Source organism: Drosophila nasuta, chromosome 2R (assembly GCF_023558535.2).
Source record: "Drosophila nasuta strain 15112-1781.00 chromosome 2R, ASM2355853v1, whole genome shotgun sequence".
Classification (NCBI taxonomy): Eukaryota; Metazoa; Arthropoda; class Insecta; order Diptera; family Drosophilidae; genus Drosophila; species Drosophila nasuta.
The window spans coordinates 31,185,547-31,207,957 of NC_083456.1; the positions used below are offsets into that span (position 1 = coordinate 31,185,547).

General features: G+C 39.7%; 8 protein-coding genes across 8 annotated transcripts in view; 6 read left to right on the top strand and 2 right to left on the bottom strand.

Moving 5' to 3' along the window:
- The window catches only part of LOC132787184 (uncharacterized), a 132,409-nt gene extending 127,606 nt beyond the window's left edge, over nucleotides 1-4,803 (top strand). Inside the window, exons 2-5 of the mRNA XM_060794103.1 lie at nucleotides 1,475-1,792; nucleotides 2,424-2,741; nucleotides 4,002-4,319; nucleotides 4,372-4,803. Coding sequence (XP_060650086.1) covers nucleotides 1,475-1,792; nucleotides 2,424-2,741; nucleotides 4,002-4,319; nucleotides 4,372-4,524 — 1,107 coding nt within the window. The 3' untranslated portion in view covers nucleotides 4,525-4,803. The remainder of the gene's footprint in view (nucleotides 1-1,474; nucleotides 1,793-2,423; nucleotides 2,742-4,001; nucleotides 4,320-4,371) is intronic.
- A 1,719-nt stretch (nucleotides 4,804-6,522) lies between these two features.
- On the top strand, nucleotides 6,523-6,889 carry LOC132785213 (uncharacterized). The gene is made up of 2 exons (XM_060791206.1): nucleotides 6,523-6,679; nucleotides 6,737-6,889. Exons 1-2 carry the CDS (start codon nucleotides 6,530-6,532, stop codon nucleotides 6,887-6,889), a joined length of 303 nt encoding a protein of 100 aa, XP_060647189.1. The 5' UTR covers nucleotides 6,523-6,529.
- Nucleotides 6,890-8,278: 1,389 nt separating this feature from the next.
- Nucleotides 8,279-11,589, top strand: LOC132784482 (SCY1-like protein 2). The gene is made up of 6 exons (XM_060790121.1): nucleotides 8,279-8,505; nucleotides 8,581-9,180; nucleotides 9,234-10,109; nucleotides 10,168-10,387; nucleotides 10,448-10,636; nucleotides 10,697-11,589. The coding sequence occupies exons 1-6, from the start codon at nucleotides 8,379-8,381 to the stop codon at nucleotides 11,220-11,222; spliced, it is 2,538 nt and encodes an 845-aa protein (XP_060646104.1). The 5' UTR covers nucleotides 8,279-8,378; the 3' UTR covers nucleotides 11,223-11,589.
- Nucleotides 11,590-11,665: 76 nt separating this feature from the next.
- LOC132784484 (beta-1,4-galactosyltransferase 1) lies at nucleotides 11,666-13,054 on the bottom strand. The gene has a single exon (XM_060790123.1). It carries the CDS (start codon nucleotides 12,910-12,912, stop codon nucleotides 11,941-11,943), a length of 972 nt encoding a protein of 323 aa, XP_060646106.1. The 5' UTR covers nucleotides 12,913-13,054; the 3' UTR covers nucleotides 11,666-11,940.
- A 217-nt stretch (nucleotides 13,055-13,271) lies between these two features.
- Nucleotides 13,272-14,335, top strand: LOC132784485 (uncharacterized). Its single transcript, XM_060790124.1, has 2 exons — nucleotides 13,272-13,794; nucleotides 13,855-14,335. Exons 1-2 carry the CDS (start codon nucleotides 13,704-13,706, stop codon nucleotides 14,262-14,264), a joined length of 501 nt encoding a protein of 166 aa, XP_060646107.1. The 5' UTR covers nucleotides 13,272-13,703; the 3' UTR covers nucleotides 14,265-14,335.
- Nucleotides 14,336-14,513: 178 nt separating this feature from the next.
- LOC132784483 (probable cleavage and polyadenylation specificity factor subunit 2) lies at nucleotides 14,514-16,967 on the top strand. Its single transcript, XM_060790122.1, has 2 exons — nucleotides 14,514-14,783; nucleotides 14,835-16,967. Exons 1-2 carry the CDS (start codon nucleotides 14,635-14,637, stop codon nucleotides 16,948-16,950), a joined length of 2,265 nt encoding a protein of 754 aa, XP_060646105.1. The 5' UTR covers nucleotides 14,514-14,634; the 3' UTR covers nucleotides 16,951-16,967.
- A 701-nt stretch (nucleotides 16,968-17,668) lies between these two features.
- On the bottom strand, nucleotides 17,669-19,787 carry LOC132783950 (pre-mRNA-splicing factor Slu7). Its single transcript, XM_060789281.1, has 4 exons — nucleotides 19,089-19,787; nucleotides 18,803-19,031; nucleotides 18,563-18,746; nucleotides 17,669-18,507 (listed from the first exon to the last, which is right to left on the bottom strand). The coding sequence occupies exons 1-4, from the start codon at nucleotides 19,687-19,689 to the stop codon at nucleotides 17,782-17,784; spliced, it is 1,740 nt and encodes a 579-aa protein (XP_060645264.1). The 5' UTR covers nucleotides 19,690-19,787; the 3' UTR covers nucleotides 17,669-17,781.
- A 332-nt stretch (nucleotides 19,788-20,119) lies between these two features.
- On the top strand, nucleotides 20,120-22,378 carry LOC132783954 (histone H2A.v). The gene is made up of 4 exons (XM_060789287.1): nucleotides 20,120-20,316; nucleotides 20,697-20,774; nucleotides 21,035-21,148; nucleotides 21,777-22,378. Exons 1-4 carry the CDS (start codon nucleotides 20,314-20,316, stop codon nucleotides 22,005-22,007), a joined length of 426 nt encoding a protein of 141 aa, XP_060645270.1. The 5' UTR covers nucleotides 20,120-20,313; the 3' UTR covers nucleotides 22,008-22,378.
- Nucleotides 22,379-22,411: the final 33 nt, after the last annotated feature.

A 22,411-nucleotide genomic window follows, 5' to 3' on the forward strand; every position in this document is an offset into this window, starting at 1 on the left:
GTAAATATCGCGATAACTATTCATTTTCGCAAGTAAACAAATGTATTTCAAGTGCAATTAAGCGGCCACAAGTTGATTACCCAAAACAACTTAACATGGAATTTAATTCAAAACTTAAGTTCCAAAGCGAACATTTTCCACTCTAGAAACTCTCCGGAGTCATCGTCGCATAATCACATTTGTATGCCGTGAGGCTGAAGCACACATAAATTACGAGCACAATATATGTCTTAGTTTTAGGGGAATTTCCTGGATGCAAGTATGGAATACTTAATTTCGCATCGCATCGGAAATACGTCTCTCGGTAGTTGGGTAACAAGTTTGACCTTTCCACTTGCAAATAAATATTAGAAAAGCGTGTAAAATATGTTTACTTTCATATTCCCTAATATAATATAAAAAAAAAGGTAAAAACACATCAAGCAAGCTGTGCAAACAGCGTGTTCGTACTTGATTGTGTAAAGAGAAAAACCTCTTTAAATGCCCTTGAATCGCAACTGAAGTGTGCAGTTCTCTTACTTGTATTTATTTGAGTTGTGAGCAGGATGTGCATACTACTAATTGCTACCTTATAGAGTAAGTATTTGCTTAGCCATTTTCAAAGGAAATTCTATTCTGTGCCGAGACAAGAAATCATCTCGTGTGTGTCAATGAATAATTGATGTTTTAACGCTTTGTGACCGCGGCTCATTAAAATATTATTATTATTATTATTGTTCTTTTAAGTGTATTGCTCAAACAAAAGGTCAACTAGTTAGTGCAGTTAAAAGATGCTTCCTCAAAACCATTAAAATAACGCTTTCAAGTTGAAAATAGAACTGGCTTACGTTATGCTTGAATGCAAATTGTTTTAACAGCACTTTGAATTTAGCTTAATTATGAATTATGAGTTGTGAAAATACTTTTGGCAATTGCTGAGACGGGCAATGTGATTGAAAAAGTATAGCATACTTTTAGATGCAACGATAATTCGCTGGTCTAACAAAATTAACAAAATTAAAGCATACTTTTAGGTGCAAAGATATTGCGGTGGGCTTGCAATTGTAATTACTTAAAAAACTAAAGCATACTTTTAGGTGCTAATTCGCTTGCCTTACAACTCATGTCGATGTCGAAGATGTAATCTACATTTACTTTGTGTTTATGTTTGTCAATTTAATTAGAAGCTGTCTGTGGTGATTATAAAAACATTATATAAACATCTAGCTAATGGCTTTTAACCAATTTAATTGCTAATAAGTTAATTGAAAAATAATTACCGTAAACACATGAAGTTAATCGAATTGTGTTGACCAAATGCAAACCACAAACAACTCTAAGCTCAATCGAGCGCAGCTCCTGGAGATGGAAAGATGACAGCTCGCCTGACAATTTCAATTTTACTCTTGCTACAGTTGCAGTTGCAATGTGTATGAAACGAGTCGCAAATCGAAGACAACTTAAATAACAATTTTCGGTTTTGGTTTATTTGCAGAGTACGACTGTCTTTAAATTGACAAATGCCGTGTGCGAGTCGTTCAACAAATCGTGGGTGGAGTTCGAGCTGTGTCGCCTTAGAGCTGTGAGCCGCCACAAGGTCTACCTCAATCTAAATGTCACTCTGCATCAGCCAATTAATGATATACACATTAAGGGGCAGCTGATGAAGAAAGAGAATGGCTATAAGCCCTGGCTCTACAGTGTATCCTTTAATGGTTGTCAGTTTATTCGTCGTCGAAACAATCCGCTCATTAAACTCGTCTGGGATCTCTTTAAGGAATATTCAACCCTCAACCACACCTGTCCCTATGTGGTAAGTACTTTGTGTGCTCAACACACACACAGACACATAGAGAGCATACTTAATTGCATAACTAATTGTTCATTTGTTTGACGTTGTCACATAATAGGGACAGCAATTGATAAAAGATTTTTACCTCAGAAGTGAGAAGCTTCCCACTCCAATACCCACAGGTGAATATTTGGTCCAACTGACTTGGATAATCAACAAGAAGCCAATAGCTGCAACTAATTTTTATTTCATGTTCGTGGAAGATCTCTAAGAAAATAAAGATATTAATGTACATAACAAAAACTGGCTTTAAAGTATTGTTAAATTCAACTAAAATTCAAACTACTCTCTTGATACAATCTACTCTTTTATAATATATTTTGACAATTCATATATTTTGCCATGCACAATTTAAAGAATTAATTGCACATCATTTGTCATTAAGAATTAAAATACATGTACAATTTTAAATCAATTATTGGGATTTATAGATTTGCAAATTTCATAGATTTCAATTTGTCATTCACAATTGAAGCAATGGGAATCAAAGTCATAGCTTTTATACCTTTGCTTTCGCTTCTGATAGGTCTAAGTCATAGCGTAAGGAAGTCCAAAGATTATATATTTTGTATTATAATTTATATATTTCCAGACTGGACTTGTCTTTAAAATGACAAACGCTGTTTGTGAGTCCCGCAACAAATCTTGGGTGATTGTCGAAACTTGTCGATTGCACGCATTGCAAAGGAATAAAACTGTTCTCAATCTAATGGTCAATTTTTTACATCCCACAAATTATATTTCAATGCGAATGCAAGTCATGAAAAAGGCAAATGGATATAAGCCTTGGATCTTTGACATAACATTTGATGCTTGCAAATTTATGAAAGACAAATCAAACAAAGCCGCTAAAGTTGTATTCGATCTCTTCAAGGACTTTTCAACTGTCAACCACTCGTGTCCTTATGTGGTAAGTCATGGATCACTTAGTGCGTCACTTATATCAAATTTACTATTCTTTCTTTAGGGTAGAAATGGTCTATGGGGCTTTTATCCAGCAGCCGATAAGCTTCGACTTCCGCTGCCAACTGGCGATTACCTCATTTTAATATCATGGAAATTTTATAATAGGCTTCAACTAGTGACAAATGTTTACTTTACATTTGTAGAGGATTATTAAATTGCATATCAACGAATGAAATGTAAAAGCGTTTTATCACTAATTATACCCGCTACCCATAGGGTAGAAGGGTATTATATCTTTGTGCCGGCAGGAAATGTATGTAACAGGTAGAAGGAGGCATCTCCGACCCTATAAAGTATATATATTCTTGATCAGCGTCAACAGCCGAGACGATATAGCCATGTCCGTCTGTCCATCTGTGTGTCTGTCCGTCTGTCCGTATGAAACACTGGATCTCAGAGACTATAAGAGATAGACCTATAATTATTTTTCGACAGCATTTGTTATGTTTGCACGCATATCAAATTTTTTTTCAAATTTTTGCCACGCCCACTTCCGCCCCCGCAAATCAAAAAAATCGAATAACAAGCGTAAATTTAAAGCTAGAGCTGCGAATTTTGGTATATACTATAATTGCTATAGCAGTTATGATTCCTAAAAATGTGGTTACGATCAGATCAAAATTGTGGAAGTTATTAAAGAAATACTTTTGTATGGGCAAAAACGTCTATTTACTAAGGGTCTTAGTTGCTTTGGGTGACAATCTGGTATATTGTGCCGTCTATGGTATATTTTGAATGCGGTACAATATCGATATACCAAATATACCATTTGGTATATTTTTAGTATTTTGCAGTACATTTGGTATATTTTGAGAATAATACCGCAAAATATATTGCTTTTATTCAAAATAGGTAGCGGGTATCTCACAGTCGAGTACACTCGACTGTAGCTTTCTTACTTGTTTAATAATATATATTTAAGAATTTTTTATAACCGATTATCTATTATTTTGCCATGCACAATTTAAAGAATTAATTGCACATCATTTGTCATTAGGAATTAAAATATATGTTCAATTTTAAATCAATTATTGTAATTTATAGATTTGCAAATTTCATAGATTTCAATTTGTCATTCACAATTGAAGCAATGGGAATTAAAGTCATAGCTTTTATACCTTTGCTGTCGCTTCTGATAGGTCTAAGTCATAGCGTAAGGAGTCAAAGATTATTATATTTTGTATTATAATTTATATATTTCCAGACTGGACTTGTCTTTAAAATGACAAACGCTGTTTGTGAGTCACACAACAAATCCTGGGTGATAATCGAAACTTGTCGACTTCGCGCTTTGCAACGCAATAAGACGATACTCAATCTCTATTTAAATGTTTTGCATCCTACGAATTCTGTTTCAATACGATTGCAAATCCAGAAAAAGTTCAACGGATATAAGCCTTGGATTTTTGATACCACATTCGATGCTTGCAAGTTTATGAAGGACAAATCAAACAAAGCAGTTAAAGTTATATTCGATCTTATAAAAGAATATTCGAGTCTTGACCATCCATGTCCCTATGTGGTAAGTGAAGAATCGTTTATTAATATGTCGTTTAATACATTTTATTTTATAGGGACAACAATATCTTAGAGGATTCTACCCAGCTATCGATAAGCTTAGGCTTCCGCTGCCAACTGGCGATTATCTGCTATTAATGACCTGGAAATTCTACAATAGAATTCAATTAGAAACCAATGTTTACTTTACATTTGTAGAGGATTTTTAAATGGAGTTTTATGACGAATCATTAAAGTGTCTAAACATGCTAAATATAGCAAAAATATAACTACTTTAGCGTAAACGTTTAAACATCATAAATTCGCATTAAACGCAGATGACTCCAGAGTTCGCAAAATTATTTACTGATTAAAATCACAGCTTCGCAATTACTTTAGTTTCGAATGGGAATTTAATAGATTTGAGTAAATCATTCCCAATCGAAGCTTTGCTTTGGACAGACGCTGTTTTTGTATTTTTGCTGCCGCTTTTGTTTGTCGTAAGAAGAAGATTCAGAAAATAGATTTTATATAATATTTTGCAAATTAATTTATATACTTTAAGAATGGAGTTGTCTTTAAAATGACGAACGCTGTTTGTGAATCGCAGAACAAATCTTGGGTGATTGTCGAAACTTCTCGATTGCACGCATTGCAAAGGAATAAAACTATTCTGATTCGAATGGTCAATATTTTATATCCCACAAATTCTACTTCAATGCGAATGCAAGTCATGAAAAAGGCAAATGGATATAAGCCTTGGATCTTTGACATAACATTTGATGCTTGCAAATTCATGAAGAATAAATCGAAGTTGTATTCGATCTCTTCAAGGACTTTTCAGCTATAAACCACTCGTGTCCTTGTGTGGTAAGTCATGGATCACTTAGACCTTCATTTATTTCAAATTTCTTTACTCTCTTTAGGACAGAAATGGTCTAGTGGGTTTTTATCCAGCACCCGATAAGCTTAAAGTTACGATGCCAACTGGCGATTACCTCATATTAATATCGTGGAAATTTTATAATAGACTTCAATTCGTGACAAATGTTTACTTTACCTTTGTAGAGGATTATTAAATTGCAAATCGACGAATGAAATATAAAGGCGTTTTTATCACTAATAATATGTCACCACATTGCTAATTAGGGCAAATACAACTACTTAAGCGTGAAAGGTATAAAATCATTTAAAATGAATGCTTTATAAATACAAATTAAAAGGAGATTTGCAAAATTTATTGCTCATCATTAGAATTCAAATCAATTTTTTTCAATTTGCGAACTTTAAAATGAAAATTTAACACATTTATATTTTTGTTATTCGCAATTTAAACTTTTCTTGGAATACAACGCAATGACAAGCTACGCCTCAGTAATTGTTTTTTTGCTGTCTCTTCTGTTGATTATAAGCTTTATAGATAAAAGCCTTGGATTGTTGATTTCACATTCGATTCTTGCAAGTTTATGAAGGATAGATCGAACAAAGCAGTTGAAGTTTTATTCGATCTTATTAAAGAATATACGAGTATTGACTATCCATCTCCCTATGTGGTAAGTGATGAATCGTTTATTAATATGACGTTTAATATAATATCTAAGAGGTTTCTATCCGGCCATCAATAAGTTCAGACTTCCGCTGCCAACTGTCGAATATCTTCTCTTGATGACCTGGAAGTTCTACAATAGAATTCAATTAGAAACAAATTATATTTGTGGAGGATATCAATGGAGTTTTATGAAGAATCATTAAAGTTATTACATATGAAAAAGCAAAACTATAAATACTTAAGCGTAAAAGTTATAAAATCGTAAATAAACATTAAAAGCACATTACACTAGAATTTGCAGAATTAATTACCGATTGAAATTACATTTTTTCAATAATTTTAGTTTAAAATGAGAATTTAATAGATTTGAGTAAATCATTCCCAATCGAAACTTTGCTTTGGATAGACGCAATGAAATACATAATCTCTGTTTTTGTATTTTTGCTGCCGCTTCTGTTTGTCGTAAGAAGATCCAGAAAGTAGAATTTATGTTTTTAAATTAATTTATATACTTTCAGAATGGAGTTGTCTTTAAAATGACGAACGCTGTTTGTGAGTCACACAACAAATCTTGGGTGATTGTCGAAACTTGTCGATTGCACGCATTGCAAAGGAATAAAACTGTTCTCAATCTAATGGTAAATCTTTTACATCCCACCGATTCTGTTTCGTCGCGAATGCAAGTCATGAAAAAGGCAAATGGATATAAGCCTTGGATCTTTGACATAACATTTGATGCTTGCAAATTTATGAAAGACAAATCAAACAAAGCCGCTAAAGTTATATTCGATCTCTTCAAGGACTTTTCAACTGTCAACCACTCGTGTCCTTATGTGGTAAGTCACAGATCACTTAAAGCGTCACTTATATCAAATTTACTATTCTTTCTTTAGGGTAGAAATGGTCTAATGGGCTTTTATCCAGCAGTCGATAAACTTCGACTTCCGCTGCCAACTGGCGATTACCTCATTTTAATATCGTGGAAATTTTATAATAAACTTCAATTCGTGACAAATGTTTACTTTACATTTGTGGAGGATTATTAAATAGCAAATCGACAAATGAAATGTAAAGGCGTTTTTATCACTAATAATTAATATGACACATTGCTAAATAGGGCAAATATAATTACTTAAGCGTGAAAGATATAACATCATTTTAAATGCATGCTTTGTAGAAACGCATTAAAAGGAGATTTGCAAAATTAATTGCTTATCGTTAGAAGTAATAATCCAAATCCATTTTTTTTTCAATTTGCGAAATTTAAAATGAAAATTTAATATATTTATATTTGTTATTCGCAATTTAAACTTTTCTTTGATTACAACGCAATGACAAGCTACGCCTCAGTATTTGTTTTTTTGCTGTCTCTTCTGTTGGTTATAAGCTTTACCGTAAGGATAAAAACAAGTATTCAATATATTGGTTTAGTATTTTGTATATTTTCAGAATGGAGTTGTCTTTAAAGTGACGAATGCTGTTTGCAAGTCACACAACAAGTCTTGAATAATCGAAATTGAATGATAATCGAAACTTGTCGACTGCATGCATTGCAACGCAATAAGACTATTCTCAATGTAATGGTCAACTTTTTGCATCCTACGAATTCTGTATCGATGCGAGTTCAAATCTTGAAGAAGGCCAATGGTTATAAGCCTTGGATCTTCGACGTTACGTTCGATGCATGCAAGTTTATAAAAGACAAGTCCAACAAAGCCGTTAAGGTCATATTCGATCTCTTTAAAGACTTTTCATCTCTCAACCATACTTGTCCTTATGTGGTAAGTAAAGGATACCTTCAGCGACTCATGCATTCCCAACTTATCTTATTTATAGGGTACAAATGGTATACTTGGTTTTTATCCGAAGGCGGATAGATTAAGTGTTCCGATGCCCACTGGAGACTATCTTTTATTAATGTTTTGGAAGTTTTACAATAAACTTCAGTTCGAAACAAATGTGTACTTTACATTTGTTGAGGACTTTTGAAGCGAGCAAGGCCTAAATGAAGTATCAAATTATAAACGTTATTTTAAAAATAATCTACGTAAATGTTTTTACAGGTACTTGAACTATTTGAACTAAATTAACAACTGCGTATACTTCCTATTTAAATAAATCGGGTAAATGAAATAAAAACGATACCAAGAACTCGATAAAACGCAACTTCGATATGCTGGCAATGCAAGAACATATCGAGCAGACAGTGCGAACTAGTTCGGAACTTAGAGCTACACCCTAGGTATCGATTTTCTGTTGAAACGAAAGCCAAAATGGTTCTTCACAACACAGAAAAAATGTTTATTAAGGCCGCGCTTATTTACTCACCTTACTTACCTTCTTAGAATTTTTTAATAATTGCCCATCGACATCGATATTTTAAAGAACTTGCAAAAACATCGATACATCGATTCTGATGGCATCGATGTTTCTCCACCTCTACTATTGATTACTAAAACAAAAAGAATTTGGCAAAAACACTGGGGCGATTGCTGCAAGGCTGCTTAACATATTACTAGCTTACTAGCAATCATCATGGATGTGATTAACAAATTCTATTCGTCAGCCGTGCAGACAGTGTCGCAGCTTTCTGGCGTGCTGCCAGGAAATAATGTGACACGAGAATACGAAGTACTGGAACAGGTTTGCACAGCAGGTGTGGGTGAGTAAAACAAGTTGTATAAACAATTTAATGCGCTGGCATATTGCAACTGAATAAAATGAATTCCTTGTACAGGTCTGATGTGGAAGGTCTACAATGGCCACAAGAAGAGCACCAAGCAAGAGGTATCTGTGTTTGTGTTTGAGAAAAAAGTGCTGGAGCGCTGGTCCAAAGATGATCGCGAAACGATGCTCGAAACCCTGCGACGCGGTGTCCAGCAATTGACCAAGATACGTCATCCACATGTGCTCACGGTGCAGCATCCGCTTGAGGAGAGTCGCGACTCCTTGGCCTTTGCCACCGAGCCTGTGTTCGCCTCCCTGGCCAATGTTGTGGGCGATGCTGTAAGATCCGATAAGAAACTCTACGATGTGGAGATACGTCATGGTCTGCTGCAGCTCTTCGATGGTCTGCAGTTTCTGCACAACGATGCCAAGATCGTGCATCGCAATATCAGCGCAGAAACGATTGTGATTAACAAGAATCGCAGCTGGAAACTGTTTGGCTTCGACTTTTGCATAGCCAATCAGCCCTCAACGAATGGCACGCCTCATTGGCCTTGCCGAGAGCACAGCACCTCGCTGCATGTGCTCGCCCAGCCAAGCTTGGAGTATACGGCTCCAGAATTGGCACTAAACAGTATCAACACGCCAGACAGTGATCTCTTCTCATTGGGTAAGCACATGAAATACTTCTCAATGCCTAACTAAAGATTTTCGTGCTTCCAGGTGTGCTCATCTTTACCATTTACTCCGGCAAGCCTCTGAAAATGTTTGGCAGTGATTATAGCGGCTTTCGACGCTACGCCAACGAATTGAATCAACGAAAGTATCCACCCATGAACACCATACCCAGCGAGCTCACCGAGAGTCTGAAGGCTTTGCTGCATCCCAGCGCTAGCTTGCGACCGAAATTGCATGAGCTCAAACAGATCGCTTACTTCCAGGATGTGGGCGTCAAGACTCTTAGTTATCTGGACTCGCTATATCAATGGGACAATTTGCAGAAGTCGAAATTCTACAAGGGTTTACCGCAGATCATTCCCACGCTGCCACATCGCGTTAATCTCCACTCCATATTGCCGTATTTGATCAAGGAGTTTGTCAACTCGCCCATGATTCCATTTGTGCTGCCCAATGTGCTGCTGATTGCAGAGATGAGCAGCCAGCGAGAATACTGTGATCACATTCTACCGCATCTGAAGCCCATTTTCAAGCTCACGGATCCCATACAGATTCTCTTGATATTCATGCAAAAAATGGACTTGCTACTGAAGCTGACGCCAGCGGAGGAAGTGAAGCAGAGTGTGCTGCCATTGTTGTATCGTTCACTGGAGTGCGACATGCCACAGATTCAAGAGCTGTGCCTGGGCGTGTTGCCCACATTCTCCACGCTCATCGATTACAATGCCATGAAGAATGCGGTGATTCCACGCATCAAGAAGCTGTGTCTCAACAGCAACAATGTGTCGGTTAAGGTGAACTGTTTGATCTCGATTGGCAAGCTGCTAGAGAATCTGGACAAGTGGCTGGTGCTCGACGAGATTCTGCCCTTCCTGCAGCACATACAAAGTCGTGAGCCGGCGATTGTCATGGCCATCATAGGTGAGTTTTTATAGATTACCTTTCATGGAAAGCAATCTTAGCTTATAATATATTTTAGGCATTTACAAAATTGCCATGACAAACACGAAGCTGGGCATCACTAAGGATGTGATGGCGCACAAATGCATTCCATTCCTGGTGCCACTGAGTGTTGAGAATGGTCTCACCATTGCTCAATTCAACACAATCATAGCGTTGATCAAAGAGATGCTGGGCCGCGTAGAGCAAGAACAGCGCGAGAAGCTGCAGCAATTGTCGACCATACAACGAGACAACAAGTATGGAAATGATTGAAATAGAAAATTGTAAATATTCATTACGTAATATACCATCCACAGACCCAAAGATGCTTCCGAAATCTTGGCCAATGAGCTGGAGAACAATGCAAGCTATGGCGGCGGCAGCAATGGCAACAAGAGCGACGACGACATGTTCTCTGGCTTCAGCGTGGGACAACCATCGCCAACTGCTGCTCCAAAGCCAATTGCCACAACACTGGCGCCTGTCAAGACAAAGGAGCAACTCAAGTACATAATCAAGAAGTAGCTGCAAAGCTTGGCAACTAAGCAAGTTTTTCTTATTTGCAGAATATCGCACAATGCAGCTAATGATATGGCATCGAAGCCAGACATGTTCTCCTCGCTGATGCAGAGCAACCTCAGTGGCTTGTCCATTAACCAAGGCACAACAGCAGCAGCAGCAGCGAGTGCAGTTCCAGCCATAGCCGCTCCTCCTCACTGGCATAGCGCAAATCCGCTGGTAATGAATCATCAATTGGCCTCACCACAGGCAGCTAGCAGCAACAACAATTTCTCCTCGCTGGACGACTTGGATCCCTTCGGATCTGCAGCCTCCAATGCAGCCAATCAGGCTGCCAAACCGAACAATGCTAACGGTGCCAACATGTACACGCTGCAGCAGCCGACAGTCAACTACATCTATCCAACGGGCTACAATGCAGTCAACAACAGCATGAACAGTATGCAGCAGAGCAGGCCGATGAATTTGGGTGCCACGCCCACACCGACGGCCACGTTGATGCCGCAAACGACGACGGACAGCAAGAATCTAAATACGCTGTCGCAGCAGGACATACTTAATTTCTTAAACTAGAGACAAAAAACATTCCCCCAGACCCGGTCAAATAGCCAATGTTTTTAACCAACTATTCCGTAATATGTTTAAATTATTGTACAAGTTTGTGTGTGAGTGAATGTCCTGAATGTGTGTCTGTGTTAGTTAGCAAAAGTTTTGCTCGTTCGTTGCAACGTTCAACAAATATCAACAATTTTGTAATGCGAAAGTGTGCGTGTATTTTAATGTAATTTATTGTTAGCAAATAGGCCAAACAGTCAACCAACCTACTATTATTATTACTATTATACACATATATATATATCTTTATACATATACATATATATATATACTAACTAATGTATGTGCAATTTGCTCCTTAGTGTATTACAAGTACACACAAACTAGTTAAAACAAATATATATACTACAATACCTATAATCGAAAACATTTAAAGCCATTTGTTGTTATACATCGTTTATTCAATAATAATTCATTATCATCTGCTATTACAATTAAGCATAATCAAAAAAACCTACAACAAATTTAAAATATGCATTATGCTATAACAGTGCTGTTTGTATCTTATCTTTTTTTTCTTTTGGTTGACATTCATTTCATTCTATATGTTTACGAGATATATATTTCTTTAAGTATTAAGTTGTCACTAAAAGCTAATTAACAAATTGTTCCAGTGTCGCAAAGCTGAAGGCAAGTTGTATCTTTGAGTGTGTGTGTGTGTCTTGTACTCCTTTTCCTAAGTCTCCACCAGAATGTGCGTAAAGAGGCTGTGCATCCTGCGCTCAACTTCCTTGTAAACAAGTGAGTTGAGACCATCGGAGTGCATGCGCAGCGAAGCAGCTCGCAGCAGTGCCAAGCGATTCTCATTGGGAGTCTCCTGTTTGTGCTTCAGCATTGTGTATTCACTGTACGCCGGATCGAAGCGACAAATATCCACGCCAAGCACTTTCAGGCGCTCATACAGATCATCATCCTCGCCGCCCCAGCCGTGATATAAATTGGACATGCCATTAACCATGTTGTACTGTGACATACTCATGGCCACGACGCCACCAAAGAGCGTTCGATATGGCAAATGGAAGCGCCAACTGTCGAGTGCGGAGCTCATGTGACGCGGCAGCTTGGAGCACGCATAGATCTGGCCGGAATTCAGTGGCATCAAGTCCACATCATGCAGTATTAAGCAAGGATAGTCATAGCTAGCTGCCACCTTAGCGCCAATGTTGAAGAGCATGGCTCTGTTGAAGGGCTTTCGATCGCTTTGCTCCACCACAAAGATTCGATAATGGATGAACTGCATTCGCAGATAGTTGTGCATGTAGCTGAGAAACGCCGCTAGCTGCTCCTGTCGATCCCGATACGGCACTATGATGGCTGTGCTGAAACGTGGACGGCAATCCTCCGGTTGGTATTCGCCACCCAGTCGGATTTCCTCGCCACGATGAATCTTCTCGCGATGGAAAGCATCGTAGACAAAGCGGCTGTCGGCAATCACCTCCTTGTAGCTGCAGTCGGGTGCCAGTTGCGAGGCGGAGATGTTGGGTGTGGTCGCCGCCAGCAGCGACTCCTCGAAGTGCTCCTGGGGAATGTAGTCATAGCGTAGTGCAAATCGTTGAGGTAGCGAAATGTAGACTATAAGCGTTATGGCAGCGCTGAAAACAAGCAGGTCGAATATGTGAAAGTTATGTTGGCACAGCCTAATTAACATTATTCACGATTATATATGTAATTAAAGCAATTGAAACGCGATGCCTCATTGCTATTGACAATTAAGTAAATATTATATGTGGAAATTCTTTTGCACAGCCAACCCAACAAGCACGGTTTGGTTCGCGTTCTTATCGAGCGAACTGCTGTGTTGTCCGATATCCAGCTATCGATATTATGCAAATGTGGTTTGCTACCATATCGATAAGCAGCTTCAAAACTCATTCACATTATCTTTAGTAAACATTGTGTTGTACAATTGTCAATACAATAATAATATATTCAGATACGTACAATAACTTACATTGTTAATTCAAAAAGGGAGAACTGTTTCTACTTCGAAGTCCCAGACCAGACTAAGCAATATTTGGCTACGACAAACCTATTGATTATTTTATTTTCTATTATAAATACACCAATATACAATGCGATAAGATACCACAAAAGTCATTATAAGCTGATTGATTGATAAGACTGGGGAAAAGTTTTTGCACACAACAATGTTAATTGCCCCAACACTTGTATACTAATTGACTGCAACAATCGAAAGCTAAATATACATACAAATGTAAATGGAATTCTTGTATGCAAATCAAATATGTATATAACCATAAATACTATTAGCACTGCATCATATGTAAAGTAGCAAATATACATATGTATTTGACAAGATAATACACATACAATTATCGATAAGATAGAACGCTTAGCTCAGATCGCGACAGTCACTCGTTGGACGTTAAACTGTTTGCACCTACATATGCCACTGATATTTGTATTTGATCAAGCGAAATGTGCAAGGTATTCATTTATATTGCTTACATAGCTCTATGCAGTGGTTATATATTTGGATTAAACGCCCAGGAAGATGACAGTTTAAACTGTTAGTAAAAGTAGAGCATCCGATGCAATTGTAATTAAACTACTTTGTATCTCTTCACAGTCAAAAACTGCACCGTTCTCATGGAGTGCCCGGATAACGCCATTTGCACAAGAGTAAACGCCCATTTGCAATGTGTCTGCTGGCAAGGATATCATCAGAATCCCGAATGGCGACCAGGTGGCTTCGATACCACAGAAGCGGACTATTGTGCGAAGGGAGCGGCGAATAAAACAGTTGTTTACAATCGCCCGCCTGCAAGGAAGGCAGATCTAGCTGTTGCTATTGTCTTAGTATTATTTGGTGTCATTGTAGTCACCGTGATAGTTTACTGCCTGGTTGTTATGCGACCTATAAAACGCACCCAGGCGGTTTATCATCGTATTCAAGTGCGGCGCAAAAACCACCGACGACTGGAAGAATTTGACGATATTGACATGACTTTTCGCAATGGTATCGCTGATCTATCATAATGGCCAAATACTTAAGAAGAGCTCCAAGACTGTAAACTACCAAAAATATATTATTTACGTACAAAGATTTAGATCTTTTGAATTAGTCACTTGTTAGTAGCGGGAACAATTTAGCTGATCGATTAGTGCAATATGAATAGTTGAGCAATCGATACATCGCTCATTATTAAATTTTCAATCGATTAGTTAGAAGTGATGCGCGATTGGGCCATTACTCGATTAATCGTATTTGTTACACCTCTATGAATATCGCGTACTTCGATTCATCGTGGATTACCGGCTGATGCACGCAGCTCATTTCATTTGTTTATTAACGAAATAAGCAAATGTATTGCACTTTTCCTGCAATTTCTCTCAAAATACCTTCAAAATGACATCTATTATTAAGTTGCACACCATCTCGGGTGCAATGGACGAGTCGCCGCCCTGCTATATTCTACAAATCGACGACGTGCGAATATTGTTGGATTGCGGCTGGGACGAGAAATTCGATCCGAACTTTATTAAAGAATTGAAAAGGTAAGTGCTGCTATGACAATAAAGCAAATGCCTTAACATACTCTTTGGCAGACAAGTGCACACTCTCGATGCCGTTCTACTCTCCCATCCGGATGCCTATCATCTGGGTGCTTTGCCGTATCTCGTTGGTAAACTGGGACTCAATTGTCCCATCTATGCCACGATACCGGTGTTCAAGATGGGCCAAATGTTCATGTACGATCTATACATGTCACACTTTAACATGTATGAGTTTGACTTGTTTTCGCTGGATGATGTGGACACCGCGTTCGAGAAGATTACACAGCTCAAGTACAATCAAACGGTTTCACTCAAGGGCAAAGGATACGGCATCTCTATAACTCCGCTAAATGCTGGTCACATGATTGGCGGCACTATCTGGAAGATTGTTAAGGTCGGCGAGGAGGATATTGTCTATGCCATTGACTTCAATCACAAGAAGGAGAGACATCTCAGCTGCTGCGAACTGGATCGACTGCAGCGTCCATCGCTGCTCATCACCGATGCCTACAATGCACAATATCAGCAGGCGCGTCGTCGAGCACGCGACGAGAAACTAATGACCAACATCCTGCAGACGGTGCGCAACAATGGCAACGTACTTATTGCGGTGGATACGGCTGGTCGTGTCCTGGAGCTGGCGCATATGCTGGATCAACTGTGGAAAAACAAGGAGTCGGGACTGATGGCTTACTCCTTGGCGCTGCTCAACAATGTCAGCTACAATGTGATTGAGTTTGCCAAGTCGCAGATCGAGTGGATGAGCGACAAGCTGACCAAAGCCTTCGAAGGCGCACGCAACAATCCTTTCCAGTTTAAGCACATTAGTCTCTGCCACACTCTAGCGGACATCTATAAACTGCCAGCGGGACCAAAGGTGGTCCTAGCCAGCACTCCTGACTTGGAGAGCGGCTTCACTAGGGATCTCTTCATTCAGTGGGCTGGAAATCCCAACAATAGCATTATATTCACTACAAGAACAGGGCCGGGTTCGCTGGCTATGGAGCTGGTGGAGAACTACACGCCTGGCAGACAATTGGAATTGGATGTACGGCGACGTGTTGAGCTGGAGGGCAATGAGCTGGACGAATATCTGCGCACTCAGGGAGAGAAACTGAATCCACTCATTGTCAAGCCTGAAGTGGAGGAAGAAAGCAGCTCAGAATCCGAGGATGACATTGAAATGAGCGTCATCACGGGCAAACATGACATTGTAGTGCGTGCCGAGGGTCGCCATCATTCTGGCTTCTTCAAGTCCAATAAAAGGCATCATGTAATGTTTCCCTATCACGAGGAGAAGATCAAGTATGATGACTATGGTGAGGTGATCAATCTGGATGACTATCGCATTGTGGACGCTGGCTACGATTATGCGAATGCCGACGAGCAAAACAAAGAGAATGTCAAGAAGGAGGAACCACATGTGGAGCAGCAAACGAATGGCAACGTGGACAACGATGTGCAGTTGCTGGAGAAGCCCACCAAGCTGATAAGTCAACGCAAAACCATCGAGGTCAATGCACAAATTCAACGCATCGATTTCGAGGGACGTTCCGATGGCGAATCGATGCTCAAGATTCTATCACAGCTGCGGCCGCGTCGCGTTATCGTGGTGCATGGCACCGCCGAAGGCACTCAAGTGGTAGCCAAGCACTGTGAGCAGAATGTGGGTGCTCGTGTCTTTGCGCCCCAAAAGGGCGAGATCATCGATGTGACCACCGAAATACACATTTACCAGGTGCGCCTGACCGAAGGCCTCGTCTCGCAGCTGCAGTTCCAGAAGGGCAAAGATGCCGAGGTGGCCTGGATCGATGGTCGCCTTGGCATGCGCCTTCAAGCCATCGATGCGCCCAATCAATCCGAGGTCACCGTTGAGCAGGATGTCGCTGTACAAGAGGGCAAAACGCTGACGCTGGAGACACTCGAGGTGGACGAGATTCCAGTCCACAACTCTGTGCTGATCAATGAACTCAAATTGTCCGACTTTAAGCAGGTTCTCATGCGCAACAACATCAACTCGGAGTTCTCCGGCGGCGTTCTCTGGTGCTGCAATGGCACGTTGGCGCTGCGGCGCGTCGATGCTGGCAAGGTGGCCATGGAGGGCTGCATTTCCGAGGATTACTACAAGATTCGCGAACTACTTTACGAGCAATATGCAATTGTCTAAGAAATACACAAATTACAAACCAACTTAAATGGTATTTTTATTTAAAAAGTCTTTAATTATTTGAATTTAACGAACGCTTAAAAAGTCAAAGGCTACAACGGCCGAATTTCAAATTAAATGTACAACTAAAGCAGCTGCTTGCTGCTCATTTCTGTTTGCCTGGTATTTTAGCAAGAAATCCATACGAAATTCGAGCTTCGCAAGCCGCACATATTCATACAAACCTTACATGCATCACACACACACACATACATACCTCACACATACATACATACACACACACACACACATACAGACAACATTCACCCAACCACCCACTCGGTTGGCAGTCGCTGCAACGGCCGAAAAGACCCCTAGTTGCCAGTTGAAATACCAGGCGAACAGAAATTTCAGCAGGCTGCAAAATTGCATTAAAGCAGAATTCGTTTTGAGTGAAGTTCTCTTTCGAGTGAGTGAGTTTCTCGACTTGAGTGCTTTTGGCTTGCAGTGCACGTGAAATTTATATTGCATACTTTTAGGTATTTGTAATTTCTGCTCGATTTGACAAATTAAATGGGCACTTTTTGGACTTTATGAATAAATCTAAAATCTGCCTAGCAATTTTAAAGAAATATCGCGTATGGTATCGGTTTCTAAATATATGTATATATATTTTCCACTATATAAATCTATGTACAATAATATAAGTACTATTATATGATTTATTACAAATATATTAGTGAAATAATTAAATGAATTAAACAAAGCGATTCATATAAAATTAAATAAACTGAATTATAAACTTATTCAATGCTATGTAACTCTGATATTGAGCTACATTATAGGATTAGCCTAAAGAAATTGCAGCATGGGATCTTCGGTGCGCGTTCGTTTCTTTTTCCACTCCTCGATCTCATCCTCGGTGGGCGCTTTGACATCGTACATGCTGTTGTATGGTCGCTTCCTGTCGTCCAACTCCTCAGGCACGGTCTTAGAGGAACGACTTGATTTCGCCACCTCTTTTTCCTTTTCTTTAGCCTCTTTGTGCTTCTTTTTGTTCTTTCGCTGCTCCTTGGCCTTCTTTTTCTTCTCACGCTTCTTTGACTTTTTCTTGGACTTTTTGGTCTCCTGCACGACTTCCTCTTCCTCCTCTGAAGATTCTGAGCTGGGCGCCGAGTCAACTTCAGATTCAACGGTTGCCTTCTCCGTCTGCTGCTCTTCCGCTTGCACTCTTGCCAATGCATCAGGATTGGCGACAGCAACAGGTGGATTCATTGTACCTTCTGAGTAGCCCTCGGGTTCCTGCATGCCCACGCAGTAGGAGTTCTTGATGAAGCTCTTGCAACATTTGTAGCCCCAGCGACCAGCATTCCAGTAGCTGCCCCAAATGGTCGTATGGTTATTGATGTACACATCCTCTTCGTAGATGCTGCGTGCCTTGGGCTTCTCAATGCCCTTGATGACTTTACCGCTGCGCGAATACTCCACATACTCCTCGGTCTGGGCGAGCAGCAGTGACTTCGAAGGCACCTGCAGATGCTCCTCGCCGCCATACTTTTCCACAATGTCTGTCTTGGTCTGCAAAATGGAGATTATTAAATATATTGTGAAATAAGTAAACTATTCTACTTACGCTTGACTTGAACTGTTCCTTCTTCTGCTCATACTCCTTCTGCAGCAGCTCCAGTTTGGTAGGTTCGGCCAAAAGATGCACATCGACGCCTTTGCCATGTGCCTCCCAAGCAAATAATTGTGCGGTTGCCTGTGCTGTGGTGTCTCCAGAAAAGCGTACAAAGTTCTCGCCAGCAAATTCGGCTCTAGAAATTGAATTAGAAATGTAAATAGTGCATTTGATTAAAGCGATTGCACTTACTCTTCAGCTGGAACTGCAGGATTGGGATTGTCTCTCATAGAGCGCGTCTTGGGATCATAGTACGCCGAGTTAGGATCCAAGTTTCGCAGATATTTCGCTGTGTCCTCACGTATGCGCAAGTTTCGTACCGTAATACGCTGTTTGGAGTCCACTTTGGTGCCCGGCATGTCAACCTCGTCCACATACTTGTCCTCGTTGCCTTCCTCATCCGAAATCTCCGCATCGGGATCTGCAAGGTTAACACATTAAATATTTTGTTTGCCTTTTTCAATAACGTTTCACTTACCATTCTTGAGTTTCTCCGCCTTCAGCTGTCGCTTGGCCTCCTCCACTTTTTCATATTCCTCAATAATCTCTCGATGATTCGCCGGATCGTAGGAACTCCAGCGATCGCGTTTCTCATCGTAGTTTATAGAGGCATCCGACACAATGTGCTCGTCGTGCACCACAATGGACTCCGCATACTTGGCCTGCACTTTGCGTGGGCGCTCCAAGCAATCCTTGCGCTTGTGTGTCATTGCGCCACAATTTTCGCAGGCTCCTTTGCGAAACTTGGTAACCAGCCGCGTGGTGTCTAAGCCCTTGGGCGCTCTATTGTCTAGCTGGCCGCGTTCATCCTCGTGCTGTGGACGCTGATGCTTCAGTGTGGGTCCCTGGGAGCCGTAGTACCACGGTGCATTCGATATGTATTGGGGAATGTGCGGATTGATGTCGCGACCCTCCTCGTCGACAGCGGCAGGCGCAGTTCCTGCCTTTCGTGCCTCTTCCAACTCCTTGGCTTTGCGCCAGTCCTCACGTGACTTCTTTTTGGGCTCTTCCTCGGCATCTTGGTCATCCTTGTTATGTATGATTTGCGAAACGGGAGTGCGTATAGCGCCCGAACTCATTGTAATGCTTTTTTCGGCACTTTGTTAACAATAAATTAATCAATCTGCTTGTTTTGGCTGCTAGGGATGCAGAATCGAAGGAAATTGCTGCTATCGATAATTTCCGATAACCAAAATAGACAGATGTCCTAAAACGTTTACAGGTGAATGGATCTGAACATGCAGTATATACTTTTTGGTATGCAAAATATATAGAATTTATTTTATGTTAAACTCTGAGTTCTGTGTCATAAACCCTTTCAAAAAATTGTTAAAGAAATATAATATATCGTGCATAGTTAAATCACAGAGATAATCATTAAATTTATAAGAAAAAAACCGAATAAAAGTACTGTTCAAATGCTGGCGCCCATACATACTGCGAATCTGGTATATTTTATTTCGTAAAATAGTACATTTTCTACATACAGCTAACGGTCACGCAGCTCTGACGGCGTCTCATTATTCGTGTAAAAATTATACTACAGTGCAGACGCGTTTTTTAATATCCCAAAAGGGCCACCAAGTTTCGATTTAGTTATTACAATCATTCCACGCACATATAACACAAAAAACAACGACCGTGCCTTGTGCATTTTTCTACACGCAATTATCTACTAAGGAAAAAATCGATTAAATATCAAAATGGTAATTACAACAAAAAAAGAAAAAGTGTTGTTCGCGACTGCGGCGCAACGCAAGCTGCTTTGACTGACATACTGTATGTTGATTGTATGTAGTTTTATTGCGCGTGCCTCGCTCGCATTGGTTGCGACCTAAAATATTAATGCCTGTGTCGTCCATGCATGGAGGACGTAGCGCCGCGAACACTGCTTTTTCAAATAAGGAAAAATCTAAAGTAGCAGCGGCAAAAATTGTTCAGGCTTAACCTCAAAGCTCTGTGCAGTGTCCAAAGTGAATTTTGCCGCCACCATTTTGTCGATTCATTTCGTCGTTTTTAGAGTGTGTGTGATGTTTTGTTGTGTTTAGTAATTCTAATTGTCAATTTTTACTCATTCTCTGTGCAGGCTGGTGGCAAAGCAGGCAAAGATTCTGGTAAAGCCAAGGCGAAGGCAGTTTCACGTTCGGCGCGCGCGGGTCTTCAGGTGAGTTATTTGTTGTTGTCTGTACCAAATACATTTTTGGCGCCTTTTTTACCCAGCACACACACACATACAGTACACATTGTAAACAGGGTGTGTTTGTGTGTGAGAAGAGAGCAAGTTGGGAAATAAATTGTGCCCGCTCATTGTGTGTGTGTGTGTGTGTTGGTATTGGTGTTGATGTTAAGTTGGGGGTAGCAAAACATAAACAAGACATGATGAAATTTTTATCTAATGCGATTTTTATTTTGATTCATGTGCAGTTTCCCGTTGGCCGTATCCATCGCCATCTAAAAAGCCGCACCACGTCGCATGGACGTGTTGGTGCCACCGCTGCCGTTTACTCTGCAGCCATCTTGGAATACTTGACTGCCGAGGTAAGCAATAGAAGCAAATCTCTTTTCCCGCCACATTTAACGTTATGCGCCGCGTAACGGCTTATTGTTTACAAGCCGTTCCAGCAGCCTATTGGAAAGCCATTACGTTTCCAATTGGAAACCGTCGGTTACAATTTCAATTTCTTGCGTTGTTTTAACTTTTTGAGTTATTTTATTACGAATTAAAAGATTCTATTAAAATCTTCAGCAAAATATGATTTGAAATATTACTTAGACTTAATAATTGACTTGTATAAAATTGAGGATTATTTTTCCTGATGCCAAACATAATTATAGTATACAATCTCTATATTAATTTATTAATTGAATTTTAAAAACATTTTCAAATTTAATGATAACCGATGCTAACTTTTTTTATATTTAGAAGAACAATAGTCTACAAATTTAAAAATATATCAGTTATATAATTAAAATTTAGGTCTACATTTATTTTTCGTGGTTGCCTTATCAAAATAGTCGATTTAAATTTGAAAGATTGGCTTTAAGAAAGTATTTGTTATATAGTTTACATAAACTATATCGATCTTTATTGAAAAACTTCATCTTTACCTTATTGACTTCACTTTAATATATTGTTACTCACACAATACTTTCTTTGTTATTGCAGGTGTTGGAGTTGGCAGGCAACGCATCGAAAGATCTGAAAGTGAAACGTATCACGCCGCGTCATTTGCAGCTCGCCATTCGCGGAGACGAGGAACTGGACAGTTTGATCAAGGCAACCATTGCTGGAGGCGGTGTCATTCCGCACATACACAAGTCGCTTATTGGCAAGAAAGAGGAATCCGTGCAGGATCCCCAGCGAAAGGGCAACGTCATTCTGTCGCAGGCTTATTAAACTAATTTCCACCTTCTCTTCTACTTTTCTAATCATTTCGGAATTACAGTTTTTCATCTATGTTTAAAAATATATATTTCAACAAAACCAACCACGACGCCTTGTAAGCTTACAATTACAAGAATACTTCAGTAAATATAAAAAGAAAACCAAAAGGGCCGACTTCGATGGCTTTTCCCTCTCCTCTCTCCCCTCCCTCCTAGCTGTCGACATGCAGACAAACACTCAACTCAACACTCACTCACACACAACTACAACAACATACACAATTGTAAACTTAATTGTCTCGTAAAATGCAATGTTAAAAGAAGAAAAAAAAACCAACAAACAAACAAAACAAAAGAGAATAAGCCTAAAAAATGAAAGCGAAACTTAATTTAGAGCAAAGTAAATTACACAAATAC

What these genes read in the sequence shown, in the direction of transcription:
- LOC132785213 (XM_060791206.1), top strand. Translation starts at nt 6,530, where the DNA reads ATGAAAAAGGCAAATGGATATAAGCCTTGGATCTTTGACATAACATTT. An exon ending in ACCACTCGTGTCCTTATGTG is followed by an intron (nt 6,680 to 6,736) that starts GTAAGTCACAGA and finishes TTCTTTCTTTAG; the next exon opens with GGTAGAAATGGTCTAATGGG.
- LOC132784482 (XM_060790121.1), top strand. Translation starts at nt 8,379, where the DNA reads ATGGATGTGATTAACAAATTCTATTCGTCAGCCGTGCAGACAGTGTCG. An exon ending in GGTTTGCACAGCAGGTGTGG is followed by an intron (nt 8,506 to 8,580) that starts GTGAGTAAAACA and finishes TTCCTTGTACAG; the next exon opens with GTCTGATGTGGAAGGTCTAC. An exon ending in ACCATACAACGAGACAACAA is followed by an intron (nt 10,388 to 10,447) that starts GTATGGAAATGA and finishes TACCATCCACAG; the next exon opens with ACCCAAAGATGCTTCCGAAA.
- LOC132784484 (XM_060790123.1), bottom strand. Translation starts at nt 12,912, where the DNA reads ATGTTAATTAGGCTGTGCCAACATAACTTTCACATATTCGACCTGCTT.
- LOC132784485 (XM_060790124.1), top strand. Translation starts at nt 13,704, where the DNA reads ATGTGCAAGGTATTCATTTATATTGCTTACATAGCTCTATGCAGTGGT. An exon ending in GGAAGATGACAGTTTAAACT is followed by an intron (nt 13,795 to 13,854) that starts GTTAGTAAAAGT and finishes ATCTCTTCACAG; the next exon opens with TCAAAAACTGCACCGTTCTC.
- LOC132784483 (XM_060790122.1), top strand. Translation starts at nt 14,635, where the DNA reads ATGACATCTATTATTAAGTTGCACACCATCTCGGGTGCAATGGACGAG. An exon ending in TTTATTAAAGAATTGAAAAG is followed by an intron (nt 14,784 to 14,834) that starts GTAAGTGCTGCT and finishes ACTCTTTGGCAG; the next exon opens with ACAAGTGCACACTCTCGATG.
- LOC132783950 (XM_060789281.1), bottom strand. Translation starts at nt 19,689, where the DNA reads ATGAGTTCGGGCGCTATACGCACTCCCGTTTCGCAAATCATACATAAC. An exon ending in CCTGCAGTTCCAGCTGAAGA is followed by an intron (nt 18,747 to 18,802) that starts GTAAGTGCAATC and finishes TTCAATTTCTAG; the next exon opens with AGCCGAATTTGCTGGCGAGA. An exon ending in AGGAACAGTTCAAGTCAAGC is followed by an intron (nt 18,508 to 18,562) that starts GTAAGTAGAATA and finishes TCCATTTTGCAG; the next exon opens with ACCAAGACAGACATTGTGGA.
- LOC132783954 (XM_060789287.1), top strand. An exon ending in CGGCGCGCGCGGGTCTTCAG is followed by an intron (nt 20,775 to 21,034) that starts GTGAGTTATTTG and finishes ATTCATGTGCAG; the next exon opens with TTTCCCGTTGGCCGTATCCA. An exon ending in TGGAATACTTGACTGCCGAG is followed by an intron (nt 21,149 to 21,776) that starts GTAAGCAATAGA and finishes TTGTTATTGCAG; the next exon opens with GTGTTGGAGTTGGCAGGCAA.